At 40.5% G+C, this 13072-nt stretch overlaps 1 protein-coding gene across 1 annotated transcript in view; it reads left to right on the plus strand.

The window, feature by feature from the left end:
* The window catches only part of LOC117551971 (protein kinase C beta type-like), a gene marked incomplete at its 5' end in the record, with an annotated part of 55639 nt that overhangs the window by 24841 nt on the left and 17726 nt on the right, over positions 1-13072 (plus strand). The window contains 3 exon segments of the mRNA XM_034225077.1: positions 7656-7829; positions 10472-10563; positions 12842-12904. Of these exon segments, the coding sequence (XP_034080968.1) occupies positions 7656-7829; positions 10472-10563; positions 12842-12904 (329 nt within the window).

Genomic DNA, 13072 nt, shown 5'->3' on the forward strand with positions numbered 1-13072 from the left:
GTATGTACACACACACACACACACACACACACACACACACACACACACACACACACACACACACACACACACACACACACACACACACACACACACACCACAAGCACAAAGCTGCATTTATTACAGGGTGGGAGCATTTTGGTCTGCGTTGTATGAATGCTGTCCATTGTGCTAACGCTTAGCTTTAAGAACAACGTTATTTTGTGTTTTATTGTTACATTTTATTTAGCTGATGCTTTTATCCAAAGCAACTTACAATAGGTGTAGTAAGCCATACAGATACAAACTCGGAACAACAAGAAAAGTGCACATATATTTGCTTTATTTATTTAATTGTGTCCAGGGTACAGGCGAAACAGGTGATTTTTTTTTAAATATATGCAGAGTTTCTGCTTTCCTGATATCAATGGGTTCCACTATTTTGGAACAAGGACTGTAAACAGGCACGTTTAACATTTGTCTCTGTGTTACTGGACATTGTGCAATTCCCTAATTGTTCAAATCACAAGTTCTATCACAATACAACATTACATCGTTTCTTTGGACTGAAATACAGTATTCGATGTTGTCAAAAATTCTGTCAAAATATGATTTCAATTCCCTGGCCTGTGGTCGAAATAAGACAATGTTGTATGCCCATTCAACAGAATCAATATCAAGTCACAAACTACAATATGATTGAACAATTAATTGATGACTTAAACGTCATCTTTGTATCTATTTATGAATATTTAGTTTTGCAGATAAATACTTAACGGTAAATAATTGAAACCCACTAGTTGGGGTCTATTTCACATTGTGACAGTAACACGTCTCCAAACTTGTCTTATTCTAACCCAATTTTTGGTCTTTAAAAAAACAAACAACCTTTTTTTAAATTAGAACAAATAACATTTTAAGTTATTAGTCAACTTAGAGCCCTGAAGAAGTCTCACGTTTTCCTAAAGTGACCATTTATGTATCGCCAGACATGATGTATGACCTATGACAGTTTATCAAATCCAACACCGCCCGCTGTAATAAAACATGGCGCAGCATGAGTGCAGTGGAGTGTGGATTCATTTGTTTTCCCTGGGTAAATTCACTCTGCAAGGTCAGCTGAGAAAACACTGTGGCATCATTTACGACATATGACAGTTAATATCCCGAGGTCTGCTCTGCTGCCAAATGACCCTGAACAACTTTCTTGGATAAAAGGCTGTTGCCAATAGTGACAACACACAATCCACAGTAGAGTAGGCAGCCTTCATGAAAGACACTGTGATCAAAATGACCTCAAATAAGACATTGAACCTCGGTGAAATCATAAACTCAGAAGTTTATGGTAACTTGTTTTAATTATGTGTGAAGGGTAAAATTAAAATGGTGCTTGTATTTGTCACCATGAGGTGTGTAATGATGCCAAAAAAGCTCCCGTTGTTGCATTGAGATTTGTGCGCCTTTTCATTTGGGATAAAACCCCGCTGTGGTTTTATGTCTTGCTCCCCTTGTGTCGCTGTTGTCCTTGTCCTTGTATAAAATGAGCTTTGGGCCAGATGGTGTCCTTCCTCTTCCTCTGTTTCAACTTTATAGAGTTTGTATTTACAAAGTCACACTGCCACCATATGGGACGAGTCCACTTATCCACAAACACACTCCCACACACTTACATATGCTTTTTTCAAAGGATACCACCGGCATACATCCAACTTCAACAGATCTCTAAACTTGAATGCGGAAGATTGTAATGCGTTATATAGGTGCCAGAGGTGCTATTGGCTAGCACTCAAACACATTTGACATGATAGGCTAAGCAGTGTGCGAAAAAGCACACGTCCCACCGTCCGGGACGTGTTATTTACGATATCGGACAAGTAGATCTTTCAATTGACTTGTCCGGCGGACAAGTGACGTTTTTCGCCCTCATTTATTGACAAATTATTGATACATTCAGTTTACAAAAGGCAGAAGTCATTCGCAAATTGTACGTGTCCGCCATTGTTCGTTTAGAAATGTTAGTTTCGGTTCTGCTTGTCGATTCCTAAGGAAATGCATCTCGCCGCTTTCTGTACTGTTAGACGGGGGCGGGGCGGGACCATGGATGTATAATAAGAACGACGGTGCAGACGGTGCAGCACAGTGGCAGGGTTGGGAAGCAAAACTCGGTTCCGAGTAAGAACAAATATCAATTGTCCGGTACCGGGATTAATACGAGTTGTGAGGACAGGAGGCGAGGCCGAGCAGCTCTCTCTCTCTATGCTCCGTATCATGGTGCAGCTCAGCGTCTCTCTCTCTCTTTCTACACACAGCGGATCCGCTGCCCGTTTAACAGCCTCATCTTTGTCAAACTTTCTTATGTTCTTTCTCGAACACGTAATGAAGGTTATTATTATTAAGCGTTTTAGCTCCTGTGTTGTTAATATTGACCACCATGTCCTTTATGAAGTAAAGCAGCCTCCCTGTCTGTGTCCTCGCGCTGTCCTCACATCCCCGGACCCCCAGACTCGGAGGAGCACAGGGATGTCAGTATTGTTTATGAAGCAGGGTATAGAAAGTAGCTACATTATTGAAATGAAAATACTATTTATTTACTTTTGCAAACAGTGAGCAGCTGGGCAGCTGCAGCATGTGTATTGCAGGACATGTGTAAGCGTGCAAGCGTCTTTGAGTTGTAGAAAAGCGCTAGGCCTATAGGCTATAAATATAATGTATTATTATTATTAGGTTATGTCCTATGTGTTGGACATGTGTGGTTGGACTCTGTCTCACAGGCAGGTTGCAGTGGACACTGGGCCAATTGTACATTCTCAAACTGCACCACTTAGAACTAACTAAACAATGCAGAGATTATTTTTATATAATTGTATTCAATAACTGTAAGAAATTAAACAGTATGAAGTGATTTGTAAATATGAATACAGATTTGACTTAATATTTTCATAAATATATTTTTCTCCCAGTTTGTCATGGGACTTATTTTGACCCTCTCAAAGAACCGGAATGGAGAACCGAAAATAACCGGAATCGAAAAACATAACCGGAATCGTTAAAATCCAAACGACACCCAACCCTATGTGTGATGCAGTAAAATCTTACCGCTCACTTACGTTAGCGGTGTCGTAAAAAACGTGGGAAAATGTAAAATACGATGGCGAAGAAGAAGATTCCAGTGGCCCCAATTTTTGTCCATTCTGGACAAGTGAAAAATGTATTCGGACAAGTAAATTGCCAAACTCACTTGTCCATGGACAAGTACTCTCTAAAAACTTTTTCTCACACTGCTAAGGGGCGGGACATCTCTAATGGTTTAGAGTGTCTCTACTGTAGGCTAATTTTATTATATGTACAGCACTTTGGCTCGACCAAAAATCAACAGAGCCGACCAGCTAACCAATCAGAGCAGACTGGGCTCTGGTTTCAGACAGAGGGTGAAAAGAGGTGCTGCAGCACAGGCAGTATGAGAGAAATAGAGCTTTTTGAACATTAGAGCATGGAGACATTTCATGGTAGAGGCACAAAATATGAATCTGAAAATGAACATACTATCTCCTCTTTAACACCCTCACACACACATGCAGGGGGTCCGCGGGGTCTTAAAACGTATTAAAAGTTGATAAATCAATTTAGCGAAAATGAATGTTATTAAAAAGTATTAAACTGCATTTTCCAAGGCATTACATTTTGTAGCTTGTTTTCAATAAGTATATAAATTGTCCAAAGAGGTTGTATTCTACAGTCTGCCTGAATGTAATCATTGCGTAGGTGTGTAGTGTGATTCTGTGTAGTTTATTTATAATAATAATAATAGGTTGGATTTATATAGCGCCTTTCAAGGGACCCAAGGTCGCTTTACAAGTAATAGGGCAAAAACAAACATAACAAAACAAAAGTCAGACAGACAAAACAACAGATCGATTTAGGGGCCGAAAGCCTTGGCAAACAGATGGGACTTGAGGGCCCTTCTGAAGGCGTCCAGTGTGGGGATGTTGCGAATCTCCGCAGGGAGAGCGTTCCAGAGGGTGGGGGCTGCCACACTGAAGGCTCTGTCCCCGAAGGTTGGCAGTTTGGTGCGGGGGTGGTAAGCAGGCCAGAGTCTGAGGACCGCAGGTTCCGGGGTGGGGCATGTGGGTGAAGGATGTCCGATAGGTACTGGGGGGCAAGGGCATGGACGGACTTGTAGGTAAGGAGGAGGACTTTGTAGGATATGCGGGACTTGACCGGCAACCAGTGTAGGTGGATGAGGGTGGGAGTGATGTGCTGCCACGGCTTTGTGTGCATGAGGACCCTAGCAGCACAGTTTTGGACATACTGGAGCCTGTCCGGGGTTTTATTGGGAACCCTGAACAGGACACCATTGCAGTAGTCCAAGCGGGTGGTGACAAACGCATGCACTAGGGCATCCCGTTGGATTTGACGTCATCTGAACAGGACGTTGCAAGCTCACTGCTTGATAGCGCGCGAAGGACCGTTTACGCCGGTTGTTAAACAACATCGTTATGGGGAAATGCAAATTTGCGTCCAAATGGTTGGGAGATAAGGAGGAAGGACAATCAATACTGTATATAGTCAATGTGAGGTAAAGTGTGTCGCCAATGTAACCGGTTAAAACTCGAAGTGGCGATGAGGTCTTAAAATGTATGGAAAGGGTCTTAAAAAAGGTCTTAAAAGGTATTTGACTTCAGGATTCCTGCATATACGCTGACATATATACACTTGTGTGTCTAATCCATCTGTGCTTCACTCCCAGTAGTAACCCAAACCCGATAACCCCTCTACATTATCATACCTGAATATTTATATGGTATAAACAGCAAAGTTCCCGATCTCTTTGGGGAAAAATAGTATGAATTAGATATAAGGTCACTCTCATTAATCTGTAGTTAAAGGTTTTGGAAAGAATAATGAGAGTTTTCCATTAGCATCCTGAGGCTGGAGTTCATCAATGTTCTCTGTTTGCAGACATTCTGTTTTCTTTACACAATGATCTTTCTAAGTCTATGTAGCTTCCCCAGAGGAATTAAACACATCAATAAATCAATCAAACACAGTTGCAGCATTTTCCAGTCTCTAAGTTCCCCCTGTGTTTTATGCAAATGAACATAAGAGAATACAAACGTTTTTAAAATGGAATACAATTGGATATAAGATCCTTTGTGGAGGTCCCAAAACTCAATTAGCCTTATGGGAACTACAAACACACCATGCTAGCCATGTCATGTAAAACTCCTTTTTATATCGTTCTTACCCGCCTTGTTTTAAGATAAAAGTACTTGTATTAGTTTAAGAGTGATAGAAAGAGCAAGAGAGCCAGACGACTAGTTTCAGCAGAGCACTCTGACACGTGGGAACTTTATCAGTGCTGATAATTTACATAAATTACCACTTTCTGAAAAATGTCTCTTTCCTAAGCTCGAAACCTTTGAGAAGTTTTAGCAAAAAATAAAAGTCGAGGGACAGGATGAGCTTCAAATTGTGAGCTCTTAAATTAAAAATTAAGTTGTCTAATGCTTTAGCGTTGATTTGATTAAATTCCTCTTTCACATAAAGCTAGTTTAGCTTAGCATAAATACAAAAGTGATGGGATACAGCCAGCCTGGCTCTGTGCAAAGGGAACAAAATCTGCCCTCTTAAGCTAAATATTTATAGGCTTAGATTGAACAGACGGATATAAGAGTCACATCTATTTGATATATCCATCCTTCAATAGTTACACTTGCTCATATAATTCCCCCATACCGATTTACGTCCAGGGAGTTGAACTTTTATGACCTGGTCACAAGCCTGCTGCAACTTTTATGAGATGACCTGCAAGCTGGGTCTTGACCTACATTTTACCCGCTGCAGCCGGAAAGAAGATATGAGGAGAGGGGAGGAGAAAGAAGAGGAAAGGGAGAAATTGAAGTGGTGAAAAATGAGAGGAGAACAGGAGAGGGTAAACAAGAGACCAGAGAAAGACGAGACGGAAACGTTTACTGCTCTGATTGAGAGACTGTGAGCCTGACCTTGTCTACAACACATTTCCACCTCTTTAAACATGTACACACACACACACACACACACACATACAGTACACACAAAAACATCTCAAAGTGGTTTTATCCTCTGCGTTTATTCGACCTCCACGAGAAAACACCATGGTGTGTGTACGTGTGTCTCACATGTGTAGTCACTATTAGATAGTCAGACTTGATCATTAAAACAAGTGGGATTTTGCCAATCTATTCCTCTGCCATCCTTTCTTCTTCTTCACTTCAAGGCAATCAATCTTCCCCCCATTATTTATATCCCACCCTCCTCACCCATAGACCTTCCTTTATCTCCATTAAGCCCCCATACTGTACTGTGTACTCCTCACTAATGTTAAATGGCAAACAGAAGCTGAATGATATATCAATCTTACGGAGGCACACACATTTTGCATCGAGTTGTATATGCGATTAAATAAATATTCACTTTTACTGAAATAGATAACAAACCAACTAGTCTGTCTAAATGAGCATGAGAAGACACAACACATGCTGGCAGACTCAACAATGTGAGCTCCATTTGTGCAAAATTAAAAAAAAAAAAACTCAAGCGAGAGTGACACAAAGGAATGATGCAAGTCTGTATTTATGTATTTACATCTTAGTACTACAATTATCCAGACATTTAGCTCCCAATTTGACATGCCTCAAAGTTGATATTGTGCAGTCTGACAAATATCAAAGTCAACTTTATTGTCAATCTTCCAGTTTGTGTGTTCGAAATACTGTTTCCCACAATCCCGAATATAAAAACAAATGTATATAAAAATATGTATATACTGTACACAGTCAAAGACACATTGCACACATTGAGACCTAAATAAAAACACAACAATATATACAAAATAACAGTCACTTCAATATTTTGAGAATTAGTGCAGATTGTCCATCGAATGTGCAAAAAATAAATGAGTGCATAATATTGCAAACAAGATAGTATTCTCCTATTATATGTAATGACACCCAATCCCACTCAAGGAGCCTGTTACCCCCTCCTCTCCCCCTGTCCTGCCATTTCTCTTTCCTTTGTAACCTCCTCTCTGACGACATCCTGAAAGTTGATGAATCAGTTTTCTCTCTCCTTCCTTCCTGTCCTTTCTCTCTTTACTTCTACTTTGACTTAACCCCACAGAGTCAGAGCAGCTTTTCTTTATCCCTGCTGCCCTTTACAGAACCTCCTTTATCTCCCCCCCTTTTCCCTGCCTCCTACAGCTCACTCCTTACCCTTTCTCCCTCCTTGCTCCTTCGTCCTTACCTTATCTTTCAAAGTGGTGTTACAATAAAGGATTGACAGTAGCTGTGTGCCATTTAAAATATAGATTATTTTTCTTTGGTATTTCTCTAATAAGACATATCCTACTACAAATTACAATTACCCTGCCGGCTTTCTTGTGATTGGTCAACCGCTTAGAGATCTCCCGCCCCTTCGCTTATTGCATACAATGTGTTGGAGCGCTAGCCAATAGAAATAGAACAATTATTGTTGATCGGTTTTCTTTCTTTTCTTTTGTTATTTTTTTATAATGTATTTTAACTGTATAGTTAAAAAAATATATTTGTGTGCCCGCAAACCAGATAGTTCATATAAATATGAAAATGTGTGTTTATTATTCCTTGTGTTCACCATCCATCCTCTTCCTCCCTCTCCAGGTGATGCTGGCGGAGCGCAAAACGACGGAGGAGCTGTACGCCATAAAGATCCTGAAGAAGGACGTGGTGATCCAGGACGATGACGTTGAATGCACCATGGTGGAGAAGAGAGTGTTAGCGCTGGCTGGAAAACCTCCGTTCCTCACACAGCTGCACTCCACCTTCCAGAGCATGGTATGATGGCCAACACAACTTCACACGACACAACTTCACCAAAACTTTGCATATAGTATATACATGTATTTAGACTTTTTATTTTGTATTTTTGTATTTTATTGTATATGCTGGATTGTTGGAGGAGCTCAGGTCATAAGATTTTCATTGCCATTTCTACACTGTAGCTTTGTGCATATGACAATAAAACCTTTGAAAATGTGGAAATTAAAATATGGCATTACAAAAATGCAACATTAAAACTGTGAGAATAATAATAAACGATCATCCTTGCAAACTAATGTGATTGCAAATATTAAGTATATTGACAATTGATACTATAACATTGAAATTACAGTGAGATAAGGAAATGATAATGCTTGATAGACTTTAGTGTGAAAATGTGACTCTTTGCCCATTCACAGTGACTGGAATTAAAACAACTATCCCTTTCTACATTCTTTATTTTCTGACACATTCTTGGTCATTGTGCATTATGAATATTTAGTTCTTATATCTATAATTAGTTTTACGGTGCTTTTAGCCGATTAAAACTAAATATATTTATATTAATAATGAATTATAGACATTGCTATCATGAACATTGGTGCATTTAACCACAAAACCACGATGATAATCCAAAGAACCATCCATTTAACACTCTTTACAAGCAGACACACTGACACACCTTCACATTGTGTTCGATGGGGGGGGGCACAGAGTCCTGCTGGTGAGCACTGTGGTCTTAACAGCAGCTCACAGCTGGAACACACACACACTGGATTCATATTTGATTCATGCTTTTCTTCTGAGGTTTAATCCATACCACACCAAAGATGAGTCAACAGAGGAGTAACTATAGCTCCATACTTAACACTCATTTACATACATGGTTCATTGATCAGCCATAATAACATGTTGTGAATCCATAGGCGGATGTTGATGACTAGACAAAAGTGAACCGACACATTCACACAGACTCACACACTCCTAAACCACAAGAGAGTGTGTAATCCTTCCCAGCTCCAATTCTCAGACCATAGACACACTTGTATACATATGGGACTTAGCAGGCAGTCAAAACACACGTGTACATGCATAGAAGTGTAGTGCACATACAGCATTACATTTAAATCAAACATACATTGTAGACAAAGACACATCGAGCATATATTGCACGCTAATGTAATGACACCTAAAATGCAGTATACTCACATGCAAATATTGTATGTCAAGGGCACTTATTGTGATAAGTAAGAATGGAAGAAGTACAAAAAAAATGAAGTATGCCTTGCCTTTATCAAGATCCACTTCCAATTGTTTTACTTTCTTTATTTGTTCCACTCATGCCAATGAAGACCAAACATTTGCCGCCATGAGCATTTTATAAAAGACTATGAAAGAAATGAAGAAATTCTTACTTTACCTTGCCCTATACTCAGTGGCGGCCCCAGAGTATTTGTGTTGGGTAATCTATGGTAGGGCTAACCCATACAGCGGTGGGGCTCAAGTCAGTATTTGCAATGTAATTACATACACGCTCTATCGCCCCCCTTGAGAGTGAAACGCACGCGTGAGGTTTAGATTATTTCCCTGTCTCAATCAAAATGGAACTGTATGAAATAAAAAGGCACATTTGTCTTGTAGTAAATAAAAAGGGATCACTGTGAACGTATGATAGTACACGTTGAAGATCCAATGGGGGTACTGAATGCCGGTTCCGATTGATCTCAATCAGTAATGCATGACGCAGACCCAACGTTTCGTTGCTCTGATTGGCTGTAGGTCTGTTCAAATTGCATTGGGAGGCATTTTGATCTGACCGCGGCCGCGCTGATATTATAACGCCAGAGAATGTCCACACCTTTATAAAACTCGCCCACTACTTAGACTATTCCTTGCACCCCTCTAGCATAAGCCCGAATGGTCTCAACCATATTGCATCAGTAACGTGCACTTGTTGTTACAGCAGGAGCAGTTTGTGTGTTGTGGACACGACCCGTATATTTTCGCAAGCCGTGTTCTCAACATTTAGCATTTTGCTTATTTTTTTATTTATTTTGCTTACTTTAACATCATTTTTCATGGTGGGGCTAAGCCATTTCTTGGTATGGCTGTAGCCTACCCCAGCCATACCCTGGCGCCGCCACTGCCTATACTCAAAAATAGATGGTCGCGGTGCAATCTTGGAAAAATCTACCACTTTCCGGGGAAAAGATACCACGCCTTAAGAGGTATCAGGAAGTCCAAGTAATCTCAAACACACTCACACACATTAGCAGCCCTAACACAACATAGTTTCTCTGAACACACACATTGCTACACTCACAAATCCCTCCACTTCCCATCACTTTCTGTACCTTATTGGCAATTTCTGTAGATAATGGAGGAGAATTATGTTTTAAATTGAAGTTTCAGTGGACAACAACCCGGCCCCCTCTTTCTGACTCTGTTGTTCCTCCTAATACATCTTTTGTCCTCTATTATTACGGCCTATGTCATTCCTTTTCCCTCATATCTCCTTTAGTCTTCTCTTACTTAAACCTTCACTCTATCTTCTTTAGCAATCCTTTCACTCTAGTCTCTATTTCATAGTGACCTCTCACCTGCTTTTAGGAACACACACTGTTTGACCGGTTCTGTTTATCTTTATCTCTCTGCAGGACCGTCTGTATTTTGTCATGGAATACATAAACGGAGGAGATCTCATGTATCAGATCCAGCAGGTCGGCAAGTTCAAAGAGCCCCACGCTGTGTAAGTACACGCACACACACACACACACACACACACACACACACACACACGCACACACACACACACACACACACACACACACACACACACACACACACACACACATACACACAAGCATCATAACATGAAATCTTAATCCCATGCTTAGAGATGTAATGCTTTTTTAAATCATATTGAATAAGCCATCAGCAGTTTGACGGGCTCAGGTGATGGATGAGCAATCGCAGCAGAGGGGGGAAATATGTTGTTCGCCTCGATGCAAGTTGCTGCTCTGATGAAAGAACTGAAAGTAATCCAGCAGCTCTTGTGAGTTTGTTTAGTGTGCGGTAGAATACCTCCAAAGCGGAGTATAATTAAGGTGGCTGGCGAGATCGCTGATGTCCAGTCAAACTAGCGACATGTTTGACAAGCGGGCTGTCGGGAAAGCAAGAGCCGTGGTGGAGTTTGCCCTTCATCTGCTTTATAGTGAAATAGAGTTGCTTCCCTCTGGCAGAAGGTTTAAACCGCTGAAAGGCAAGTTAAAAGGAAAGGGTGGGTAGACTTTTAATTAAGGCCATCGACTTGTTTAATATATTTATGAGGCAATAGAGTCTCGGGACTAATGTCAGAGCAGGATTTGGAAAAACTTGTCCATGCTTTTATCTTCAGTAGACTCGACTACTGCAATGGTGTCTTCACAGGTCTCACTAAAACATCTATTAGGAAGCTGCAGCTGATTCAGAACGCCGCTGCTCGAGTCCTCACTAACACTAAGAAAGTGGATCACATCACTCCAGTTCTGAAGTCTTTACACTGGCTTCCTGTGTGTCAAAGAATAGATTTCAAAATACTGCTGCTGGTTTATAAAGCACTGAATGGTTTAGGCCCAAAATACATTTCTGACCTCCTGCTAAATGATGAACCATCCAGATCTCTCAGGTCTTCAGGGACTGGTCAGCTTTCTGTCCCCAGAGTCAGAACTAAACATGGAGAAGCAGCGTTCAGTTATTATGCTCCAAATATCTGGAACAAACTCCCAGAAACCTGCAGGTCCGCTGCAACTCTGACTACTTTTAAATCCAGGCTGAAGACTTTTCTTTTTGTCGCTGCTTTTAATTGAACTATTCATATCTTAAACTGCACTGTCACTTTTATCCATGTATTTTTTCTTTTAATGTTTATTTTATTAGCTTTTCTTTTTAATGACTGATTTTAAATGCCATTTTCTTAATGTCTTTCATTTTTTGTAAAGCACTTTGAATTGCCTTGTGTTGAAAAGTGCTATATAAATAAACTTGCCTTGCTTTGAGTGGTGCAGGAATGAGTCCTAGACCCAGAAATAAGTTAGCATTTTAGCACTTCTGGGCTCCCTTTTCTCAAAGTCAGTTAATGAGTTTTTGGTTAGATGACTGAAATAAGGTCGATACAAGCCTAGGATATATATTTTTGTATTCATTAAATACGTCGGTACATACACTACTGGTGATTGTCTGACGCTTTCACGTGTCCTAAATACAGCGGTTGCTAAGAAGTAACTGAATAAGACATAACAACATTAACCTTCTTTAGATTAGCAGTGGTGACGGGAAGTCATTCGATCGTCATGTAGTTTGTTTGTAGCATTACATTAGCTATTTACTTTTGGCAATTGCATTTACGCTGTATCTATTCCATAATCCAATGGAAAAATCCTGATATTACATTTGTCAGAGGAAAGGAAGCAGGACCCAGAGGAAGGAGGGAGAGAAGGACATCACAGTTATCAGCATAATTAAAACCATTGGCTTTTGTCAAGTGAGCCCTAGCGATGCTATCTTCCAAGTTGGCCTACAATAATGTGCCATCACTGCACCACTCCACACTCAGGACACACTGCTCCCTGGATAATAACGATGCCTTGAACTTTTGTCCCAGTGTCTTGTATTTCCTGTGTATGACTGTTAAAGCCATGTTAGCTTCCTGCTGCGGCAACTCCCCTCTGATCACGTACATAACGTCCAACTAGCTCTCTCACACTGCTTCCCCACGCCTCTGAAATGCCTCCTGACATATTTTAGGTGCACTTTACAAACGGACACTGATTGTGCACGCCCACGCAAACAAACACACAGTTGACTGCGTGGTTAGTGTGTTGAGACTCCTCCTGTTGATCTTATCAGCCGCTCTCTGGCCTTGAAGAGACAGCACTGAACTTTGCGTGGACACACACACACACACAAATTATCCATCTGTTTTCCTCTTGTCCTTTCTCTCAGACTCTTTCTAATTACTGCTTTTGTTTCTGTGTGTTTGTGTGTAGATTCTACGCTGCCGAGATAGCCATTGGTCTGTTTTTCCTGCATCTAAAGGGCATCATCTACAGGTAACCTCTATCCCACAACATACTAGACATATGAACAAAATACAAAATGTATCGTGGAGGATTTGCAATGTGTTAAACGATGTCTTTTATTGCAAAAGGAATTGGGAGATATGGATTTAAATGAACTACTGGAACAACCCAAAAATATCTTTACAACTTTATGATATA

Source organism: Gymnodraco acuticeps, unplaced genomic scaffold (assembly GCF_902827175.1).
Source record: "Gymnodraco acuticeps unplaced genomic scaffold, fGymAcu1.1, whole genome shotgun sequence".
NCBI lineage: Eukaryota > Metazoa > Chordata > Actinopteri > Perciformes > Bathydraconidae > Gymnodraco > Gymnodraco acuticeps.